We start from the raw sequence: 20,019 nt of genomic DNA, 5'->3' as shown, positions 1-20,019 counted from the left end.
ATTACAGGATATGTACCAAATGAATTTACTGTATACAGGGTTATTTTGGCCCCGTGTTATTTTCGCCCTTTTGAACTTATGAACAATTTTGCCCCGTTTTAAATTCGCCCAGTCATAGTTCTGCATAAGAAATTATGAGATGTAATTTGAATTCGCCCCGTTTTAAATTCACCCAATCAAAGAGAGGGCGAAAGGGGCGAAAATAAAACGGAGGCGAAAATTTCCCAGTATACAGTAATTTGGTTGAAATTGGATCTCGGTGATCAAGTGATTTTCAAATCAGCTGTTATTTCTATCTTCAATTTTATTTGTGATCTTTTAATAGTGACAGTAGTAAAGCAAAAGCATACATTTCACATGCAAATGAATGCTTCGTCAAATAAATGTACATGTATTTTGTTGAGAGGTACTATTCCCTTTGATAAATGCCATACCACTAGTAAAACATGTATCACAGGTTTAATATCTCACGATTAAAACAGCTGTAAAAACACACATTTTTTAGGGGAGAAAAGTTATATTTTCTTTATTAATCAGCACAGTATATCAGGATTTGGGTTTTAAAACCAAAGAAGTCACTGTGCTTCCCATCTGTCCCCCGAACTGGAAACTGGGAGTCGGTATCTTCTTAAAAAGTTCAAATTCTACAAAGGAAAAATGACGTTTATATCAGTTTTGAGTGAATCTACACCTCCAGCATATATTGCATTTAAAGTAAATGACAGGCATCCATTTACAGGTACTATACTCTTCATGTAATTATAATAAAATAATTATCAAAATCCTAGAAGTCCATGACATTAGTAACAAGGATGCTGGCTATAAGTATTTATCAACATTATGTACATTCATTAATATTTAGAATAATTACTAATTTATTCATATCAACTTCTTTTTAGTGCATCCATCAACTTTATTTGACATTTGTGGTCTTTACTTACCAGGCTTGAAAAACTGAAGCAACTGGTCTTTGGTCCAGTTACATGATGTTATGACAAATATCCCGTCCTCAACAACAAGGTGTTTCACTGTTTTAAGGTATGCTTGCCGAGCCTCTACCTCACTATCAGGAATAAGACTAATCGCATCATAGGTACCCTTGTCAATGACTATCTTATACTGTCTAGTTAAGCATGTGTACTTCTGCGTACAGTCAGTAGCAATAAGGTCAGCAACCTGTAAATATCACAGTAATGTCAGCAACCTGTAAATATCATAGTAATTAGGTCAGCAAGACAGCAACCTGTAAATGTCAGAGCAATTAGGTCAGCAACCTGTAAATGTCAGAGCAATTAGGTCAGCAAACTGTAAATATCACAGTAATTAGGTCAGCAACCTGTAAATATCACAATACCCGGTAATTAGGTCAGCAACCTGTAAATATCACAGCAATTAGGTCAACAACCTGTAAACATCAGCAGCAACTTGTAAATATCACAGCAATTAGGTCAGCAACCTGTAAACGTCGCAATAATTAGGCCAGCAAGACAGCAACATGTATATATCACAAAAGAGTCAACAACCTGCACATGTCACAGTATTAAATTAGGTCAGCAACCTGTAAAATGCAGCAATTAGGTCAGCAACATGTAAATGATTAAAGGGTAGAAAACTATTGCTTTCTGACCTGGTAAGTTATACAGGTTATCTCCTCTTTCTCTGCTATGGCCTTGGCAAGCTCTATAGCTCCGTTTGAGTAGTCAACCCCAGTCAAATTGGTATATCCTCTTCTTGTCTGAATCAAAAATAGAAAATTAGGTCACTGATTGTGGTTAATCGTCTGAAACCCACGGGTGATCTCGTCTTTACTTATCACCCATGTGATAAGTAAAGACGATCTCCTGTAGGTTTCCGACGATGATTGTGGTTGTTAAAATATTTTTTCTCCTTTTGTTATTCTTTGTATTAAACTACTGGTATGTAGCCCAGGCAGCAATATTAATGTAGGATTTTGCAAAATACACAGCTAAATCCAAAGATTCTTTCTGCGTTCACATAAATGCATGTACAAACTACAAAGAAATGTGAGCATATATTAAGAACTTTGTCTAATATCAGAAACTGTAAATGACTCTTGTGATCAAAACTTCAATCCCCAAAAATTGATAATGATGTGGTCATACAATTTTAACGATTTTGTATGCTACATGTAGTTCAATCCATTTACCAGTAACTGTGTTAAACTACAGTTACTTTTTAAATAAAAGCAGAAATTTTAAATTGTAAACAAAATGGTAATGCATTTGTTTCAAGTCCCTTTAAAACAAAAGAAGAATGTGTTCCACAAAAAAATTACTTGACTGATGGTATATTTAAAATTTAATAACCATTTCTATAAGCATCATTCCATTGCCACAACCAAGATCTAGCACTGGATCATCTGTTGTCACTGAGTCGCAGTCTTCTAGCCAATCCAACACTCTCTCCTGACTATCCTCCCCAAACCTACAAATCATAGCATAGCCTCTGTAGCAAATATAGGATTTTCATGTGCAGACATTTCAAATATGTCATCAAGGTCACGGCTGCAATAAACATAGGTCATCAGAGATTACAGAGCTCACCTCAACGAATGTTGTCTTTAAATAAGGCAAAGTCACACAATTAACAAACAAAAAGTACATTCCAAAACTGAAAACATTTAAGCAATTTTGATCTCATACTTTGAAATAGACCTATATAAAAAATTAAAACTAGTTCTTCATGAAAATGTAATTAAAATCCAGCATCTGAACCAAATTTGAGAGTTTTCATCCCTTGATGCATCATTTGTGCAAGTTTGGTTTATACAATATTATATAAGCCTTATAGATTTTTTGGTAATAGACCTGCACCCATAACTTTTACCTGGTCCATTATCTGAAAAATGTATGTCAAATTCAGCATCCGAAGCAAGTCCATTAGTGTGCATCCTAAGATGTATCGTCCATGCAAGTTTGCTCATTATAGGGCTCATAGTTAATTGGAAATGAAACCTGCATCAAAAACTAACATTTTCACTCATCCACAAAATGTAGGTCAGATTCAGCATCCAAAGCAAGCCTGGTAGTATGCATCCTTATATGTATCATCCATGCAAGTTTGGTCATTAAAGAACTCATAGTTACTTGGAAATGAATCATGCACCAAAAACTTTAACCTGTTCACTCAACCGGAAAACGTAGGTCAGATTCAGCATCCGAAGCAAGCCTGGAAGTATGTATCCTTAGATGTATCATCCATGCAAGTTAAGTCATTATAGGGTTCATAGTATCTTAGAAATGAGACCTGCACGAAAAACTTTAACCTGTTCACTCAATCGGAAATTGGTCAGATTCAGCATCTGAAGCAAGCCTGGCAGTATGCATCCTAAGATGTATCATCCATGCAAGTTTGGTCAACATAGGCCTTATAGTTACTTGGAAATGAAACCTGCACCAAAAACTTTAACCTGTTCACTCAACCGGAAAATGTAGGTCAGATTCAGCATCCGAAGCAAACCTGGTAGTATGCATCCTTAGATGTATCATCCATGCAAGTTTGGTCAACATAGGGCTTATAGTTACTTGGAAATGAAACCTGCACCAAAAACTTTAACCTGTTCACTCAACCAGAAAATGTAGGTCAAATTCAGCATCCGAAGCAAGCGCGGTAGTATGCATCCTTAGATGTATCATCCATGTAAGTTTGGTCAACATAGGGCTTATAATTACTTGGAAATGAAACCTGCACCAAAAACTTTAACCTGTTAACTCAACCGGAAAATGTAGGTCAGATTCAGCATCCGAAGCAAGCCCGGTAGTGTGCATCCTTAGATGTATCATCCATGCAAGTTTGGTCAACATAGGGCTTATAGTTCCTTGGAAATGAGACCTACACCAAAAACTGCACCAAAAATGTTAACCTGCTCCAAAAACATTATCCTGGTCATTCCTTTGCTGAAATTGCAACATCTGAAACTTTGACTGGTACAATGAAACACACTTAAAGCATCTTCCATGCATGTCTAATCAATATAGGACATAGAAGTACTTAAAACGAAAACTGCTCCAAAAAACCTGGTAGTATGCATTCTTAGATGTATTACATCCATGCAAACTTTGTTGAGGTGAGCTAAAAACTGGTTGTATTGGCTGGACTCAATCTTCATCTATTAAAGGCCTTAATTTATTACAGCTGAATGGAGAGGTTCTCTTAGATGGCATTTTTTAAAAATATGACATAATAAATTACGAATAACATCATACATATCCAAATAGTTAAATTTATGTACAAGCATTTGAATTCAATCTTTCATTAATAGTGTAATTTTATAAAACACTGTATATGTGGTGTATGATATCAAAGTCAGAATAATATAACTGATTTTGGGGACAAGCCCTCACCACAATTAGAATATGTCTCATCTAGAACTATATGAAAGTCGGAGCAGATTAACTTTGAATTTACCTACAGTCGTACACCCATATTGCACGTAATAAATGTGATGATTAACATTATCTACCCGTTTATTTTGCCAATCTGAGATAAAGTTCACTATGCATTGTTATGCATGTCTAAAAAAATCAATAAACACTGTTTAATGCACAGCCAGAGGCTCTTGAATTTTTATCAATCAGTCTCTCAGTACATCAATGATCATCTATATGTATTTGCCAAATATTGAAAAATTCTACCCCCTCTATAAATAATAAATAATATATAATTAAATATACAGGGTTTGGTAAATTTTATAGTTCCTTGGAAATGAGACCTACACCAAAAACTGATAAAAATGTTAACCTGTGGTCCAAAAACATTATCCTGGTCATTCCTTTGCTGAAATTGCAACATCTGAAACTTTGAGTTATCAACTTAATCTCACTTAGAGAATATCAAACAATTAATATAGGACATAGAGTTCTTAAAACGACAATGCACAATAAACCTAGGTATATACAGGTCCAGTACAATCAACATTTGTTGAGGTGAGCTAAAAACTGGTTGTATTGGCCTACCTCAATCTTTCTATTAAAGGCTATTTCAATGTAACTTTTCTGGCATTTTTTAAAAATATGACAAAAAATCGCAGTTAAATGACATATCCATTAGTTAAATTTATACAAGACATTTGAAAAACTTTCATTAAGCAGAGATAATTTCAAAAACACTGTGTTGTGGTCAATTTATATCAAAACATGTAATTAGCATTGTTTTGGTTATCTGTCCTCACCACAATTAGAATATGTTATCTTCACATTGTGTCTGAATAATTAACTTTGATCATGTTAACCAGAACTGGACTTCTTTGTCATTTCATTCAAGTGAGTTAACTGTTCTAACTGTCATTTTGCCCCAAAACTTTCAGAACTTTGTTTGCAATTGCGCAAAAAAGACACTTTTGCACAGCCAGGGAATTTTTATCAATTGTTTCTCAGATGAATTCAAAGTTGAAAATGATTACCCCCTGCATAAATAATAAATAATATATAATTAAATATACAGAAAAATGCTTTTTTATAGAAATAAAAATTCATTTGGTAGCTAAATCAAGCTACCTGAGGGGTAGTATTAAAGAGTTATCAACTTAATCTCTCATTAGAGAATATCAAACAATTAATATGCATACGACTTCTTTTGTTGACAATGCACAATATGATAGGTATATATGCAGTTTTGATAGCATTCAAGTTTTAATATTTAATAACTGCAAAATTACTTGGCAACAAAATTATTAGATATAAAATCAAAAAATACCATATTTCTCCAACATCTCCAAAGTCATTGAAAGATTTGATTTCTCTGCCATAAGTTTCATCCCAACTGAAAGATAAATTTTATACCATGTTTACTATGGTGATTTTTTTGCATTTCAACAGGTCTACATGAAGCTGAATAACTTTCCCTTGAAATAACAAGGACCTTGAAGCATAATAAAAACAAGTTTTCTAGTATCAACATTATAAATTGTAACAGGTTTTATAATAACATTACTAGTTCTTGGTCCCAAGTTCAGATGACACAAAGTCACGTTTACATTCACTGGAGGCTGACATAATGGATCGAAAATGAGGTCGGAAGTTTGAGTGACGTCACAGGTCACGAGACTGTAGGAGCCATATTGGAGGTGTCATTCGCAGATGAAATAATTTTCTAAATTCATCACTCACGAAGAACTCATTGTTGATCGTTATTCTGTTAAACAGGTACAGTTTTAACCAAGCTTAATACTTATATGATTTCTATGGAAATCAATTCGTACGAAAAAGCTCAGGATTGAAGAAAAAATTTGATGAAATCTTCGGCCTAGTCAAGGATTCATTTATAATTTTCTTATTTCTTGTTTACAAAAGAAAAGTTTTGAATAATTTTCCGTGTCAATGTTTTTATATTAAATGTAACACTAGTTTCTGTTGGAGAAAATATTTAATGTCATTCTAATAATCTTAAAACATTGATTCTTGTCCGTTATTTCATCAAGTGGTGATCAGCTGACTATGTTTATAAATAGAAACTTCTTTCATTGTGTGCTCTGTTCATAATTATTGGGGGGTAAAAAATTGCTTCCTCTAAATTGATGTGTTAAAAAATAAAAGATTTTTGATTCCCAAAGTTATTCTTCATGCAGGCTAGTTTAGTTCTGTTCATCCATGGAAAGTGTCGTAAACTGATATAGGCCCCAAAACAAAGGTCCTAGTGTTACGTCTAAGGAGGAAAAACAGAAGAGGAAGTCTTCAAAGATAACTTGGAGCATATATTGTTTTAGCTTGGTTTTTTAACCATCATCTTGTGAGGGAAGCATTTGATTAAGATCTGTATCATGACTGTGAAAGGAATTTTTAAAGTATGAGTTAATGTGGTTGTGGGGTATATATTATTATTAATGCACTGGAACAATACTGTTGATACTCAATAGGTAAAGATCATTTTACTGGGTGTAGAAAATTTTCACATTATATAATACAATTGGGGATACAGACACTATTGAATACATACGGTATCCACACTTAATAATTTTCCGCAATTTTAACCTCAGAATGTTTGTCTCCAGTCCTTCTTTTTGTTTTTACTTAAAACATGTTAAACATTACATGTTTACAGTTAAAGTGAACAATCACTCCTTAGTTGAGAGAGGCATGTTGTCATTGTGTAAGAGAAAAAAAATGCAGAATACACAAAATCTAAATTTCAGTAGATTTATAAACATGATAAATAACATTCAAATCTAGAAAATCCATTACTGAGGGATTTTTGTGGATATTTTCAGGGCAGTATTATGGCTTCAAGGAAGAAGGTGTTGTTAAAAGTCATTATACTGGGGGACAGTGGGTAAGTAGTTTGTCTGATATACACACAGAGTAGTATCATAATCAATTAATATTGCCTAGTAAGGGCTATTAATTTAAAATATCCATCATCATTATTTTTGTGCCTCAACCCCTCCCCCCCCATATTACTCTGACTTAAGTCATATCATCATACTTTTTAAGCTCACCTGAGCGAAAGGCTCAAGTGAGCTTTTCTGATTAAAATTTTTCCGTTGTGTGTCATCGTTGTTGTCGTTGTAAACTTTTCACATTTCACATTTTCATCTTCTTCTCAAGAACCACTGGGCCAATTTCAACCAAACTTGGCACAAACTATCCTTGGGTGAAGGGGATTCAAGTTTGTTCAAATGAAGGGCCACACCCTTATTCAAGGGGAGATAATTAAGAAATAGTGAAAATTTGGTGGTATATTTTAAAAATCTTCTTCTTAAGAACCACTGTGCCAGGAAAGATGAAACTTATAGGGAAGCATCCTCAGGTAGTGTAGATTCAAATTTTTTTTCAAATCATGACCTCTGGGGGTAAGGGCGGGGCGACAATGGCCTATCAATGTTTTACATAGAAATATATAGGAAAATTCTTTAAAAATCTTCTTCTCAAGAATAACAAAGCCATAATTGATATTTATATGGAAGCATTCTCAGGTAATGAAGATTCAGGTTTGTTCAAATCATGACCCCTGGGGATAGGGTGGGGCCACAATGGCTGATCAAAGTTTTACATAGAAATATATATTAAGGAAATTCTTTAAAAATCATTTTCTCAAGAATAGTAAAGGCATGAATGTTCATATTTATACAGAAGCATTCTCAGGTAGTGTAGATTCAAGTTTGTTCAAATCATGACCCCTGGGGGTAAGGCGGGGCCACAACATGGAATCTAATTTTTGCATAGAAATATGTAGAAAATTCTATAAAAATCTTCTTTTAAAGAATGGCAAAGCCATGATTAGTCATATTCATAGGGAAGCATTCTCAGGTAGTGTAGATTCACGTTTGTTCAAGTCATGACCCCTGAGGGTAGGGCGGGGCCACAAAGTAAGTTCAAATGTTAAGGGCAATAAATCCACAGGTATTCAAAGAAATGTGCAAGCATCCTTAGTTAGTGTAGATTCAAGTTTGCTCAAATTATAACCCTCTCCCTTTTAAGTATTGGTTGGGACCACTTTTGTGTTTAAACTTATTAAGTTTCAAATAAACTGATTTCTGCTTTTTTCCAAGCTACAGTGCTCAGGTGAGCGATGTGACCCATGGGTCTCTTGTAAAGTTGCTATTTCACTAAATAATGTCTAATAAAATACTTTCACCCCATCCCACCCTCCTCAAATTTTGAAAACAAACCTTTATATAGTTTTGCTTCTAACATGTTGTTATTGGGCAAAAAAAGTATTTTTGTACATACCTGTAGATTAAGGTGTGTTGTCAAAGAAAACATGTCAGATAGTTTAAGCTTGACTTAGTTCTTCTAATGTTCTTCCTCTTATTTACATAGACGCAGCTTTCCAAACATTGTGAAACTACGCTTCAAATTTCTTTATAAACTGTTGAATTTTTTTTAAAGTTCCTGCACTTACCATAAGTTTAAAATCCAGAAAATCTCCTTTTACATATCATTTATCTGCATAGAAATGTACATTATGTATATATTCAAGGTTTGAAAATACCTAATTGTTAAATTATCAGGGAACTGATTTCAGCTGAAACGTTAAGAAATTTTGAATTATGAAGATTAAACCAAGATAATCATGATTAGTATATGATTTCTTCATTCATAGTTACATGACAAAATTTTATTTTTTCAATGTAGTGTTGGAAAAACATCTCTTATGAACCAATATGTAAACAAAAAGTTCAGTAACCAGTATAAAGCAACCATTGGAGCTGATTTCCTGACCAAAGAAGTGATGGTAGAAGACAGATTAGTTACAATGCAGGTAAAACTCAAAATACGCGGCAGTTATAAACATGATAAAGCATTCTGGAATTAACTTTCTAAACCTCCAACAAATACAATGAACAGAAATTATGTGCTGTGGCTTAACATTTGAGGTACCACAGATATATCAAGCTAAATAAGTGTATGTCTTTGTCAGTGAGTCTGTCAAATTTCTGTGTCAATAGCAGTAAAAGTGACTGAAAAAAGTCTAATTTTTACTAGCCCTGACCCTTTAACCTCTAGCCCTGACCAAACTTGAGAAAAGTTATTTAAGTACAAAATAGTAATTACTGTATAATCCCTATTAACCACCCCGGGCGCTTAGAAAATTGCAAAAAGGGGGCGGTTATTTTGGTATTCTCTTCCTAAAATTTATTGTCATATTTTAATTTCAAAAAATCTTTTGAAAAAAAATAAATTCAAAAAAACACTATTAACTAAAATATGTCTAACTTTACTCTAAGTGAAGATAATCCATCCATATTATGCTAAATGATTCATTTTCAACCAAGAAATTGGAGTATAGAAAGTTTCATTTTCACTTTCTTCAAATCTTGGCAGACATTTGATACAATTCTAGATGATTTTAATCACTGTTCAGGGGGCCCTTATTTCCTGACAATTAAAAAAGACCTAGAGGGGCGCTTATAGGGGCAGGGGCGGTTAATAGGGATTATACGGTATACTATGATAATGACATTTTCCCCCATACATGCCACATCAAAACTAGGTCATATACATGTGGCTTGTCATGTTTAGTCCTAATTAATTAAATCAACTTGTATACAATATTAACATTTATACTATTAAAAATTTTCAGAGAATTTAACTTTTTATTTAAGTATAGTACAAATAATTTTATTATTATTATAGTTTTATTGTTATTACATGGTTTACCGATGTCGTAAACGAATGAATCTTTCAACAATGACAATCGTAACTACTCAGCCATTCCTGTGAACGATAAATAGCTTATTGTTTCTCTCTAGGAAAATGACCGAGTAGTTACGAATGCCGACAATGAACTGTTGTTAAAAATAGCGCTGAAAATTCAGTCATGCTATCTGTAATGTATGTAGTTTTCTTTCTACTGTGTGGTAAGTAGGGCTGTATCAATATATCGATACGTATCGATATTTAAGAAAAATATCGTATTGAAAAATTACTTCTAATACGTATTGGACAAGCAGTTTATCTTCTAATTCTGCTAAAAAGAGGGGAATTTTAATCAGCAAAGATTATATTTCACTTTTTTGAATTAAAACTGATCAATGATTATAGATTTATATAAAAGAAATAACACAGTTTTTATAGTTATTGTAAAATACATAACAATTTTATTTTAACATGTTGATTTTACAGTCATTAAAAGTTTTGATTGAAAGTGTTTTATTTACTGACTATGGGTTAAGAACTCTAAGATTGGTAATAAAACACGCAATTTTTATGAAATCCATGCATTATATGATTAATAAGCCTTTTTTGATGGACTTGTTTTAGAATCCAATATATCGCATATGGCTTTAAAAAATATTGTATCGTATCGAAATTTTTTGCTCAATACACAGCCCTAGTGGTAAGGAACATTTGATTTTTACTTTTTCATTGACAATAAATGATTTGTTCAAAAATATATAATAAGTTCCTTTATTAGCTCTACTGGTCAGAGACCAGAAGAGCTTATGCGATAGTAATGCGTACCGTCCGTCTGTCTGTCTGTCTGTCTGTCCGTCTGTAAACAATTTTTCAAAATGCTACTGCTCCAACAGTTTTGGTCTGATTTCAATATAACTTGGCACACAAGTAGACTACACTAAGATACATAATTCTGTGTATCGGTTTTTGATTTCGATGAACGGTGTTGCCGTGGTTACTAAAAATAGAAATTTCTGTGAAATTCTTTCAAAATGCTACTCCTCCTACAGTTTTAGTCTGATTTCAATATAACTTGGCACACAAGTAGACTACACTAAGATACATATTTCTGTATATAGGTTTTTGATTTTGATGAACGGTGTTGCCGTGGTTACTAAAAATAGAAATTTCTGTGAAATTCTTTCAAAATGCTACTCCTCCAACAGTTTTAGTCTGATTTCAGTATAACTTGGCACACAAGTAGACTACACTAAGATACACAATTCTGTGTATCGGTTTTTGATTTCGATGAACGGTGTTGCCGTGGTTACTAAAAATAGAAATTTCTGTGAAATTCTTTCAAAATGCTATTCCTTGTACAGTTTTAGTCTGATTTCAATATAACTTGGCACACAAGTAGACTACACTAAGATACAGAATTCTTTGTATCGGTTTTTGATTTTGATGAACGGTGTTGCCGTGGTTACTAAAAATAGAAATTTCTGTGAAATTCTTTCAAAATGCTACTCCTCCAACAGTTTTAGTCTGATTTCAATATAACTTGGCACACAAGTAGACTACACTAAGATACACAATTCTGTGTATCAGTTTTTGATTTCGATGAATGGTGTTGCCGTGGTTACTAAAAATAGAAATTTCTGTGAAATTCTTTCAAAATGCTACTCCTCCTACAGTTTCAGTCTGATTTCAATATAACTTGGCACACAAGTAGACTACACTAAGATACACAATTCTGTATATCGGTTTTTGATTTCGATGAACAGTGTTGCCGTGGTTACTAAAAATAGAAATTTCTGTGAAATTCTTTCAAAATGCTACTCCTTCTACAGTTTTAGTCTGATTTCAGTATAACTTGGCACACAAGTAATCTACAATAAGATACATAATTCTGTATATCGGTTTTTGATTTCGATGAACGGTGTTGCCGTGGTTACTAAAAATAGAAATTTCTGTGAAATTCTTTCAAAATGCTACTCCAAATAAATATATAATATATTGGCATGCAAGTAGACTGCACTAAGAACATATAGAGACTTAATCAAGGATCATTATTCTATTTATTGCTGTTGAAAAGTTTCAATTTCCAACTGCTTAAGTACTTTTCTCTTCCTTTGCTATAAGTACAAACCAGTAGAGCTTCAGTCTCGACAGAGACTTCTGGTTTTTCTTACACGACCAGTTGGTCTAGTACACAGACATTTTACCCGACCGGACCCATCTTTTACCAGACTCAGTCGGTCGGACGTGCCTTAATGTCAAACCCTGCAATGTAAATCTCTCATCCACAAAACTTCAAGTTGTCATATTAAGAATTACAAGCAATGATTATCAAATTAATGAGTATAAGCATGATTAATATGAACTGTTTTTTCTTAATGTTTTTTAATAATTAACAGATTTGGGATACAGCGGGACAAGAGAGATTTCAGTCGCTGGGCGTGGCTTTCTACCGGGGGGCTGACTGTTGTGTTCTCGTATTCGACGTCACCATGCCAAACACATTTAAGTCCTTGGACAGTTGGAGGGATGAATTCCTCATTCAGGCCAGTCCCAGAGACCCTGAAAATTTCCCATTTGTCGTCATAGGAAATAAAATTGACCTGGAGAATAGGGCGGTAAGAGCTCTCTTAATGATATATATATATAATGAAACTGAGAAAAGCCGCTAGTTTTTCTTTTGAGGTTGTACAGTTTAGTTATCTTGGATGCCATAATGCTTACACATACCAAACCACAGTGTAGAATGAAAAAAAAATTACTAACCAATATTATAGCTATTTCCTTTTTTAACATGAGTGTATACAAAGAGACTATTCACACGATACATGAGACTGAGAGTGTTTGACAGGGTTAGGTAATTGTTTTCAAAGCATGCAAACTCAGATTATCAGAGGCCTTTTCAACAGAGTGAACATTCGCGAGCGCTCGTCAAAATTCCTTAAACCTCCAACAGAAATGTTCGCAAGCGCTCGCTCTGTTGAACAGGCCTCAGGTAGCACAGGTAGCTGACCTGTCATTCAAATCAGTTGCTTTTGTTTGTTTTTTTTTTGATTGACAGGCAGTATATTATTGATTTTGAAATACATAGATTTGGAGGGCATTTACTTAAAATAGGTTTTAATTATGAAATGTTTGATTAAAACAGGTTACAGCCAAGAGAGCCCAGAGTTGGTGCAATAGTAAAGGAGAGATTCCATACTTTGAGACCAGTGCTAAAGAGGCCATTAACGTAGAACAAGCTTTCCAAACAGTCGCCAAGAATGCCCTGGCTCAAGAAACGGAAGTGGAGTTGTATAATGAGTTTCCAGACCAGATAAAACTTACAAACGATACAAAAAAGCAGGACAGTGGATGTGGTTGTTAATAGGAATAACTTCTTCTCTGTAAAAAAAATTGTTTATCTTTATGGAAGATCATGTGAAAACAAAAATGGTTTCATATAGCACACAATTTTCATTCATATGGGCCACACAGAGGTTTCTTGGGAGTGAAGATAAGTGACCAATCACTGAGCAGTATGAATTTGAGGTGTGTGTTTTGAGAGAGAGAGAGAGAGAGAGAGAGAGAATGTGTATGTTACAAGGCATCTGATTGGAAGTTGTCATGACAATACTCGAATGTTAGGTTAATTGACTCCCACAGATCTATAAGACAGGTCCATGGAAGTTGAGGTAATTTATTTGTGATTTGAATCAGAATTTAACAAGATTTCCTTTTTTCTTCAATGTTATGAATGTGATATGCTCCTCTCCTTTTTTGTGCTCAAACAAGAAAAAAAAATTATCTGCCTAGATCAACAAATGTGATTTGCTGTTTATTTAAGTTAAGTAAAATTTACAAGCTACTTGATAGAATTTTTTTTTTTGGATCCATATTTTTTTGATTTTGAATAAAACAGAATCTTAATTAAGGCATGCATTTCAGAAAGTGCTTACATATCAACTAGCAGAAATTAATTTTGAGAAAATCTGTATAGACTAATAGATATTTTAATTATAACTGAAGCTGAAGTTAGAATTATTTTTATACATCTTAAATAATTTTGGATTATATCACATGAATATCTAGGTTCATGTGTTAGTAGATTTTCAATTAGCAAACCATTGCACATACTGAAATCAAATTTAGTATACAGATATATCACTTTAATATCTAAGTCAAGTTCTGTTGGACTTGTTGAATTTGAAATGTAAAAATTTCAAATTTGATAAAATGTGACTTTCAAATTTACTATACAATATATCACATTTTTTTTTGTTTCGGGTACGAACCATATCTTATGCCCCTTGCAGTAATTGTTATTTTCAGTTTCCGTAGTGCTACTAGATGAAATTTAATATACAGATTTATCAGATGAATATCTAGGTCAAGTTCTGTTTTGCATGATTTTTGGCCCCTTGGACCAATGGGCAGGGTTTTTAGATCTATTTTTATATAAATAATTTGGATTGCTGTGTTAGTACATTGAATTAAATGTAATTTCAAAGATAAAATGTGACTTTAAATGAAAATTTTTTTTTTAAAATCTATAATAATTGTCTGTAGTGCTTAGATTTGTTGATCCATTGGCATGATTGGCACTGGGCAGGGTTTTAGATTATTTTTATATAAGTCTTGCTGTGTTCGTAAATTTTTTCAAGTCTCATATTATATGTCATTGTTTTCTATGACAGCATGTATATTTATAGACCATTTTGTTAAATGAAATTTTTTTTGTCATTTCAAACAAATCTAAAACTAAGGGATTCAAAGTAAGAAGTCATCAGTACTTTGTATTGGGATACATGTGTATGTCAGAAATGAACATGTCTGCTTAACAAATTTTTGTATTGCAGTTTTATTCCTAATTTGAATGAGATAGAGAGGAAATTTAGAGTTACCTACATATATATGTACACATTTTTTGATGACCAAGGCTGCAATATTGTCTGGTACAAGGATAATCAAACCTATTAAAAGGATGAATAAAATTCTTATCGTGGCTACAGATTCCAGTTTTTTTTCTCCTTACACTATTTATCAAGAAATATCAGTTTATTATAAATATATATATATATGCATTATAAAACATGCATAGTTAAGCTATGTATGCTCTACCTAGAGCTGATTTTTGTGTAAAATGTAAATTGCACATTTATAATGACCATTAAAAGTCTTTTTCTCTATAAAACATGACTGTATGCAAAGTTACTACATGTACTTTTTCCCACAGCTGCAATAGGATATACATAATTATATGTGTACAAATACAAAGTTCAGTGTTACTGTTTTGTATATTGAGTATAATTTTGAGCATTACTGTAAATCTAATATTGAATGATCAATAAATAAGATATTTACTTTTAATATTTGTTATTTATTTGAGGACAATTCCTAGGCTGTAAACTTTTTTGTTCCCCCACTTTCACTGACAGTGGTGGATATTAATATGTGTGTGTTATTCTGTCTGTATGGAACATTTATGCTTCCATTTGATATCTTAGAAAACATTTGAGCTTTTGCAATGCAATCACAATTTCCTATTGCCTCATTCAAGAAGATGGTTTTGATATCAAAAGACCATGCAAGGTCATAAATTTATACATTGCCCTTTTTCTCACCCATCCACCCTCAAAAAAAAAAATAAAAATTCCAGACATTGTAATGTTCACCATGCTATATAAAGAAGTAATACTAGTAGATGAAATTTATGTATACTTTTGTAGTTAAATTTTTTTTTTTAATTTTGATATGTTTGAATAAAACAGGTTACAGCCAAGAGAGCCCAGAGTTGGTGCAATAGTAAAGTAGAGATTCCATACTTTGAGACCAGTGTTAAAGAGGCCATTAACGTAGAACAAGCTTTCCAAACAATCTTATTTTAATAAAACATCAATACTAAATTAATTGATGTGGACCAAGCATGAATTATAAACTTTTTATTGCAAATTAAAGTTGTCGACCAAATGAGTAACGGTACTATAAACTCATCTATACGTTCTGAAAATAATCATTTCCAGTAAACTCGGCTCAAATATATCTCATAGAGGGCCCAAATATTCTTTATATCTCTTAAATATATTTCCCATGTGGTAAAAGTTATAACAAAATGAAATAGAAACTTGTAACAGTTTAAAACAAGATGTATTTGTGAAAGTCCCCCCCCCCCAAAAAAAAAAACAATTAGAATTTATTAAGTCCAATGGGCATTACTCTTTCAAAATTGCTGATCATACCCCAAACAGAATTTGACCTAGATATTCTTATGATAAATCTGTATACCAAATTTGATTTTAGTATGTGCAACCTCTGTGAACAAAATGAATGGAAACTGCAAATATTAATTGGCATTTTTCAAAAGTCCAAGGGGCTTAACTCTGTCACAAATTACTCCATCATACTCAAAACAGAACTTGACCTAAGTATTCTGATGATAAATCTGTATACCAGATTTATTCTTAATGTGTTCAACCCCTGTGGCAAAAATGAACAGAAACTGCAAATAATTGTCTATTTTCAAAGTCAAAGGTGGCCCTGGTGGTGCAGTGGTAGGAGTATCTGCTCTAGAGTCATGCAGTAAAGAGTTGATCCTTAGGTCGTGGGTTTCGAATTCCACTGTGGGACATGGAGACCTTCAGATGAGACCATACAAAAACTGAGATCCTGTGTTGCAGTAGGTGCTGGCACGAAAAAGATCCCTCACTGCTCAATGACCTAGAGTCTCAGGTATAGGACAAAATTTGTCGCTCTCCATCGGCAAGTGGTGGCCTCTCCAAATAAGTGAAAAATTCTCAAGAGGGACTTTAAACAACATACATTACCAGTTCTTGTTAGAGAAGGATTTCTTTAAGCCCGACCTTTAATTTTTATTAAGGATGCTTTGTGTCGAGTTAGACTGAAATTGGTCCAGGAGAGCTTTAATAAAGGCATTTATTCATCATCCTATACTTCATCATGTTACAAATGATGTTTACCAAACTGAAATGTTGATTTGCTTTTAAAAAAAAATTATCAAATGACAATGAAGGAACTATAGGACTTCCTCTTCATTTAAGACAACAATATATCAAGTTTTAAAACTGACTTTACTGCACTGTACATAAATCACCACATAAATCGCTGAGGCTCTACAATATCTGCCCACTTAAAAGGCCTGGCAATAAACATGTATATCGTAAAGGCATTTACTAACACATAAATTATAATTTCTAACAGCAAGTTCATCCAAGAAACATCCTTAACATTTAATCTGTAAATAACATAAGGCAAAATGAAATAACGGAACTCTAATAGTTTCTGAGGTATGGTAGCTGCCAACAAACATACCGAGAAAACTATTTTCCAAAAGACATTTTTGTGTTTCATTGTTTGAAATAAGGAGAATATTCCATAATAATAAGCTGGGATCAAGGCATATCTAATGTAGGGTATTCTTGACTCGTATATTTTGTTCCAAACATAGAATGTATAATGCCTGTTGTCTGATATTAAGTATAGATGAACATATGTGTATTTATTTACCAAGGCATATGACATTGCCAAGAATGCTACAGTGAATGGGACATGATTTACAGAGAATAGGATGAAGTTGATAATTCGTGATGGACTGATTGTGTATGGACTTAAAAAAAATATAGAAAAGGAAACAAAATAGAAGACTTGGGGAAAGTTTAAACATGCCTCGTGCTGAGATTTGTCTCCCACTACGATTCCCCCATTATAGTGTACAAATAACCCGAAAAGGCCTATAACACAAATGTAATAAAAAGATCCAATGAGTATGTTTGCAATTAGTTTAACGATGTTCTGTGGTGTTGATTTAAAGTTGGTGAACAGGAGTTTTAAGAAATTTAATATGACTTGTCCATCTGAGGTAGGTGCTGATGTTATGTCTTTTTTCTTGACGTGAGTTTGACTTTTCATCCATTCCTGAACAACGTCTGCAGCTGTTAAACCCGCCATGAAGACGACCCAGACAACGTTCGACTGACGAAACAAAATGGAGACTCCTCCCATGAAAGCTGCTAGGGATTTATTTCCACGAAGATGAAACAGATACATCAGAAGCACAAAGAACGTGGATCCTGGATCAGTGTAATACAAAAAGGTGAAAAAGTAAAGAAGTGGAAACAAGGTCAAGGTCACAGCTGTCATAATGGCCATCCTACCAACATCCTGCAGAAAAAAATTAACAATAACTAAAGGCATTTATAGATTATCCCAAATAAAGATATTTTTATGATGTTATATATTTTCTGATCTTTGATAGCTACACAGATATGCATGAGAAAAGCAGGCAGAGATGAGCAGCAGTTCAAACATTTAATTTTATTTGGCTTATTAATTATCACTTCTGCCATTAACTATCAGCTCCTTCCTTAATCAGTTATTCCCAGTGGTGAAATATCTGCACTGTACACTTACATGACATTCTAATAAGTTATTAATTCATTAAGTTCCCAATAATTTATCTTACCTTTCCCACTGTAGCAGGTGAGTGGATCGTTTTATAGATCTCTCTCTGTACATAGAAGGTTCCCGCCTGGAACAAAACGTTTATAAGTCGGAGACCCATAACAGAACACACCAATTCAGCATCCAGAAGAAGAATAAAGGGCTTCAAGATTCCAGCTGTTACTAAATATAAACCAGGGAGGGTTGTTATCATCGGATCCCACTGAAAGAAAATTATCATTGTAAATTTACAGAAAACATTTCATATGAGAAAGATTTGAGAATGGTTTCCTGATATTGTGATGGGTCTATACTTTATCATGTTAAACTTTATTGACTTAAAATTCTTGTAAGGTTAATATTGTCTGGTCACACACTCATTTTCATTAATTTTTTTTAAGCTTACCAATATTTTCCACAGAATTTCCCTATATATACTGTATATAGTGTAAAGAAAGAGGAGGAAATGCAATCAGCTGGACAGGGATTAGATCCTGATTCCCTGAATCTCCAGATAGGTGTCCAACCAAGTTGTACCAATGGAGCTATTTGGCCATTGATGTTTAAATTAATCCGGCCATCTTACCACCACATTTCCCCTCCTACAGGTCTTTAGCCCCCAAAGACACCAACCCAGACTCTTCCCTAGCAATTGTTTTTTACATGATACTTCTACGGCAGGGCTAGTATGGCACCAAATATGTATTGGGAGAGGAAGAAAATGCAGTGGATCAGACTGGGATTTGAACATGGGCTCTCTGAATCTCTAGTCTCTCGAGCTCTACCTACTGAACTATTTGACCAATGGTGATTGAACACATTCGATCGTCACAACAGAATGATATAAATTTATGGTTTGGGTCGCATGGATTATGGCATGGGTAGCTCAGTCAGTAGACTAGTGATGCAGGGGTCCTGGGTTCCATTCCCAGTCCAATCATACATTTTCTCCTTTCCTGTTACAAAATGAATTTATTTAAGAGAAGGCTTCATGATGATGATGTTCATACATTGACTTATTCCTAAGGTTTCGTATTATTTTCAAGAAGTTATTTCAGTTGTAATATTGTTGCCAAATTCTTAGAGCTGATTACAGTTGTCCTTATATATTTTGACACTCAAATGACAATATTCATTCAATATATTTATGTTAGTAGCAAGGATGTTGACAGAATAACTTGTTTTCAATCGAACAGACTTACCACTGAAAAATTTCCATGACAGTAATGTTTAACTTGCCGAATGTGAAAAATTTCATCCATATATGGATTCTCTTGAACTTGATTGATCAAGTACATTATAATTAAGCTTAAAATAGTTATACCGGCGAAGACTACTATTTCTGTTGCGTGTCCCATAATTTTGCTCTTTAAGATATGAAGGTAGAAAAAGTGCAAAAAGGGAGAAGTATTTTAAGTAGTATTTTTAAAAGTATATTATTAATCAATCATCTATTTTAAATGAATTTATATTAAAACAGCTGTGAAAT

At 33.4% G+C, this 20,019-nt stretch overlaps 3 protein-coding genes and 1 long non-coding RNA gene across 4 annotated transcripts; 2 read left to right on the top strand and 2 right to left on the bottom strand.

Annotated features, from left to right (window-relative positions):
• Window positions 1-445: 445 nt before the first annotated feature.
• On the bottom strand, window positions 446-6,056 carry LOC134245589 (EEF1A lysine methyltransferase 2-like). The gene is made up of 6 exons (XM_062727862.1): window positions 5,953-6,056; window positions 5,716-5,781; window positions 2,328-2,445; window positions 1,628-1,735; window positions 942-1,176; window positions 446-644 (listed from the first exon to the last, which is right to left on the bottom strand). The coding sequence occupies exons 1-6, from the start codon at window positions 6,012-6,014 to the stop codon at window positions 547-549; spliced, it is 687 nt and encodes a 228-aa protein (XP_062583846.1). The 5' UTR covers window positions 6,015-6,056; the 3' UTR covers window positions 446-546.
• On the top strand, window positions 6,035-13,796 carry LOC134245590 (ras-related protein rab7). The gene is made up of 5 exons (XM_062727863.1): window positions 6,035-6,164; window positions 7,226-7,287; window positions 9,093-9,219; window positions 12,494-12,712; window positions 13,243-13,796. The coding sequence occupies exons 2-5, from the start codon at window positions 7,235-7,237 to the stop codon at window positions 13,459-13,461; spliced, it is 618 nt and encodes a 205-aa protein (XP_062583847.1). The 5' UTR covers window positions 6,035-6,164; window positions 7,226-7,234; the 3' UTR covers window positions 13,462-13,796.
• A 778-nt stretch (window positions 13,797-14,574) lies between these two features.
• On the top strand, window positions 14,575-15,443 carry LOC134245585 (uncharacterized). Its single transcript, XR_009987459.1, has 2 exons — window positions 14,575-14,923; window positions 14,974-15,443. It is a non-coding gene; the product is annotated as an uncharacterized LOC134245585 (long non-coding RNA).
• Window positions 15,444-17,142: 1,699 nt separating this feature from the next.
• Window positions 17,143-19,902, bottom strand: LOC134245584 (putative Dol-P-Glc:Glc(2)Man(9)GlcNAc(2)-PP-Dol alpha-1,2-glucosyltransferase). Its single transcript, XM_062727858.1, has 3 exons — window positions 19,733-19,902; window positions 18,553-18,753; window positions 17,143-18,251 (listed from the first exon to the last, which is right to left on the bottom strand). Exons 1-3 carry the CDS (start codon window positions 19,886-19,888, stop codon window positions 17,181-17,183), a joined length of 1,428 nt encoding a protein of 475 aa, XP_062583842.1. The 5' UTR covers window positions 19,889-19,902; the 3' UTR covers window positions 17,143-17,180.
• Window positions 19,903-20,019: the final 117 nt, after the last annotated feature.

Source organism: Saccostrea cucullata, unplaced genomic scaffold, assembly GCF_032062105.1.
Source record: "Saccostrea cucullata isolate Sc308-1 unplaced genomic scaffold, CSIRO_AGI_Scuc_v1 ctg2409, whole genome shotgun sequence".
Lineage (NCBI taxonomy): Eukaryota > Metazoa > Mollusca > Bivalvia > Ostreida > Ostreidae > Saccostrea > Saccostrea cuccullata.
The sequence above is the reverse complement of the archived record's forward strand: the minus strand, read 5'-3'. Positions and strand labels throughout refer to the sequence as shown.

Coding starts and splice junctions, on each gene's coding strand:
- LOC134245589 (XM_062727862.1), bottom strand. CDS start 6,014: ATGTCAGCCTCCAGTGAATGTAAACGTGACTTTGTGTCATCTGAACTT. Junction 5,782..5,952: donor GAACTTGGGACCAAGAACTA/GTAATGTTATTA, acceptor TTTATCTTTCAG/TTGGGATGAAACTTATGGCA. Junction 645..941: donor GCTTCAGTTTTTCAAGCCTG/GTAAGTAAAGAC, acceptor TTTCCTTTGTAG/AATTTGAACTTTTTAAGAAG.
- LOC134245590 (XM_062727863.1), top strand. CDS start 7,235: ATGGCTTCAAGGAAGAAGGTGTTGTTAAAAGTCATTATACTGGGGGAC. Junction 7,288..9,092: donor ATTATACTGGGGGACAGTGG/GTAAGTAGTTTG, acceptor TTTTCAATGTAG/TGTTGGAAAAACATCTCTTA. Junction 9,220..12,493: donor ACAGATTAGTTACAATGCAG/GTAAAACTCAAA, acceptor AATAATTAACAG/ATTTGGGATACAGCGGGACA.
- LOC134245584 (XM_062727858.1), bottom strand. CDS start 19,888: ATGGGACACGCAACAGAAATAGTAGTCTTCGCCGGTATAACTATTTTA. Junction 18,754..19,732: donor GTCATGGAAATTTTTCAGTG/GTAAGTCTGTTC, acceptor ATTTTCTTTCAG/TGGGATCCGATGATAACAAC. Junction 18,252..18,552: donor CACCTGCTACAGTGGGAAAG/GTAAGATAAATT, acceptor TTTTTTCTGCAG/GATGTTGGTAGGATGGCCAT.